The sequence below is a fragment of the Amphimedon queenslandica genome, unplaced genomic scaffold (assembly GCF_000090795.2).
Source record: "Amphimedon queenslandica unplaced genomic scaffold, v1.1 AMPQUscaffold_13037, whole genome shotgun sequence".
NCBI classification, from domain to species: domain Eukaryota; kingdom Metazoa; phylum Porifera; class Demospongiae; order Haplosclerida; family Niphatidae; genus Amphimedon; species Amphimedon queenslandica.
This window is the reverse complement of record NW_003546727.1, coordinates 69,862-72,536: the sequence shown is the minus strand read 5'-3', so window position 1 is coordinate 72,536 and position 2,675 is coordinate 69,862. Positions and strand designations below refer to the sequence as shown.

Sequence of the window (2,675 nt, the reverse complement as noted above, 5' to 3'; positions counted from 1 at the left end):
TGTACATGTACATGTACGTACAATTTTGTGAATGTGCTAAACAAATACCGTAATTTGCCTTTTNTTCGTTGTGGAAATATTTTCGTATGGTCCTAAATTGACGAAAATATTTCAATCGAAAATTTTTGAGCAACCAAAATTTGTGACCTAATTCATCAAAGAAAGACTAAGGTACGGCCTGATAAGTAGGTATCTTCTTGCAGCTCTAACCTTGCTCTATCCACTGGTGCTTGCTGTACTTCAATCAGTTGCTTCACTACTGAGTTATAAAATAAAACGGTCCACCATGTGACAAAAGTAGCCATTTAATGTTTCCGTTTATTATCCGTAAATTGGTCATTGCTGCATCTCCAGTACTATCCGTATACTAGTAATGTCGGGGGGAACAGCCAGGTCAAGAATCTCTTATCTCAAGAATTATAAACACTACTATAGCGGCCTTGTTACCAGTAGGTAAAGGACAAGGTATGTGCAAGAGAAGCTAAATTTTCAGACTGTAAAAATTTTCGTACACTATGAGAAGACGAAAATATTTCCACTTGAATTTTTCTGAAACGAAAAATTTTTGTACGAAAAAAAGGCAAATTACGGTAGTTGATTTTTATTGGCAAAGCCACAAAACATAAAACATACTAAAATCATTACTTCATGCATATGTACATGTACATGCAGTTATAAAAAATAATTACAAGTGTAATACATGCATGAATTAAAATACATTATAATAGACTGTACATAGGCCTATTAAACAACAGTGGATCCCTTACCAGTATCAGTAATGCCAACTGTCAATAGTTTCCTCAATACTTCAGCCACCACTTGTGACGAGGCTTGACTGAACTGGACAAAAGGTGTAGTGAATATGGTCGGAGGGAGGAGGGCTGGTACTAATAGAGCAGTGCAAGTCTTAACAGCTTCCAATCTGATGCTCTTGTGTTCAGAATATAAGTACATATCAGCAACATTCTGTACTAGCTGAAGGGGCAGGTGAGCTATAGAATTTCGTAATAATGAAACATGTAAAAGATATATCAAAATAATGATACAGTGGAACTTCTGAAGAACAAAACTTTTAGAACACTAATTTTTTTCATTGCATATGCAAGTAGAGAAGTTATTAATAGGGAATAAAGTTGGTATAATAAATCTTTCTTAATACACGTACATAAAGGCTTTTGTCTAAAAGAAGTGTAATTGTCAGCAGTCCCAAAGTATATGTACATACATAGCTTGTTGTGATGTATGTGAATTTCTAACCTCCAAAATTAAAAGACCCTAAAGTCTGTAAAGCTAGTGTTATATTCCCAATGTCAGATTCAGGGAATGGAGTAGAGGAGAGCTGACCTAGAGCAGAACAAAGAAATAAAATAATACTGAATGTTGACATGATCTATGTACATGTAGTACAGTATTGTTGTACAGTCCTATATTGTACATGTACATGTATATTAGCATTACTTGTGGAAGTGGATGGGGCCACTTTGGGTGCTCCAGGATGCTTGAACTGTTGATGAAGCAGAATCATGTAGAGCATCTTAAGAAGACCATCTACACATGAACATCAATAATAATATAAAATAATACATTATCAACTGTACATGTACATGTACATACATGTAAATAATAATAATAATAATGGTAATAAAAATAACCTTCAAGTTTTAAATAATGTTAGAGGCAGCAGCAATAATTGTAACAATAATGGACAAAAGAACATAACAGTTAACTGACCTTGAATATCTTTCTGCAGTGAGGGTATCTCACGGGCCAATACCTTGAGAGCGTTGGTGAGTTCAATGCTCAATCCAAGAGCAAATATCTGATCAAGAACCGGACGAATCTCAACCTCAATGTTAGGACCGACGGCTCTTGCTAGCATACTGATGCAGAGGAAGACTGCTGGATCAGGTACTATAATGCCACGACTGCCTCGTCTGCTAATAAATATATTATAAAATAAAGTCATACACTTTTAATACATGTACATGTACATGTACACATGTACATGTACACAGGGCTTCCTACAGGATTTTGGATGCAGCTTCTTTGTCAGTGGATTGTCAAGTTGCTCAAAAATTAAGCCAAATACACTGTACTATAGTACAGGGTATTTTTGGCAAAAATCATAAAGAGAGATTTCTCCATTTTTATAATTTTTCCTGATACATATATATGTTCTTGTGTTGTGCATCAACTTTGAGCTGATTCTGATCAAATTTGAATTTTTTATGAATTTTTAAAGTTACTCAAAAATTGGGCCTTTAACCAAAGGCTATAGCCTTTGGTTAAAGGCCAAATTTCGTCAAAAATGGTTTCGAGAGAATTCTCCATTTTCATAATTTTTTCTGATACATATACATGTCCTTATGTTGTGTAGAAAGTTTGAACTGATTTCGAGCAAAACTGGATTTTTTATGAATTTTTAAAAGTTATTCAAAAATTGGGCCAACGACCAAAGGCTATAGCCTTGGTCAAAAGCCAAATTTCGTCAAAAATGGTTTCGAGAGAATTCTCCATTTTTATAATTTTTTTGATACATACACATGTCCTTATGTTGTGTAGGAAGTTTGAACTGATTCCGATCAAATATAGAATTTTTATGAATTTTCAAAGTTACTCCAAAATGCCATGTACTGTATTTATAGTCAGCTCATGAAGCTCATTCTGTTTAGCTC

The 2,675-nt window shown here is 34.3% G+C and overlaps 1 protein-coding gene across 1 annotated transcript in view; it reads right to left on the bottom strand.

Moving 5' to 3' along the window:
• Window positions 1–767: 767 nt before the first annotated feature.
• The window catches only part of LOC109585608 (serine/threonine-protein kinase mTOR-like), a gene marked incomplete at its 3' end in the record, with an annotated part of 9,499 nt that continues 7,591 nt past the window's right edge, over window positions 768–2,675 (bottom strand). Inside the window, exons 10-13 of the mRNA XM_020001737.1 lie at window positions 1,732–1,934; window positions 1,459–1,548; window positions 1,258–1,344; window positions 768–992 (exon numbers count right to left, since the gene is read on the bottom strand). Of these exons, the coding sequence (XP_019857296.1) occupies window positions 768–992; window positions 1,258–1,344; window positions 1,459–1,548; window positions 1,732–1,934 (605 nt within the window). The remainder of the gene's footprint in view (window positions 993–1,257; window positions 1,345–1,458; window positions 1,549–1,731; window positions 1,935–2,675) is intronic.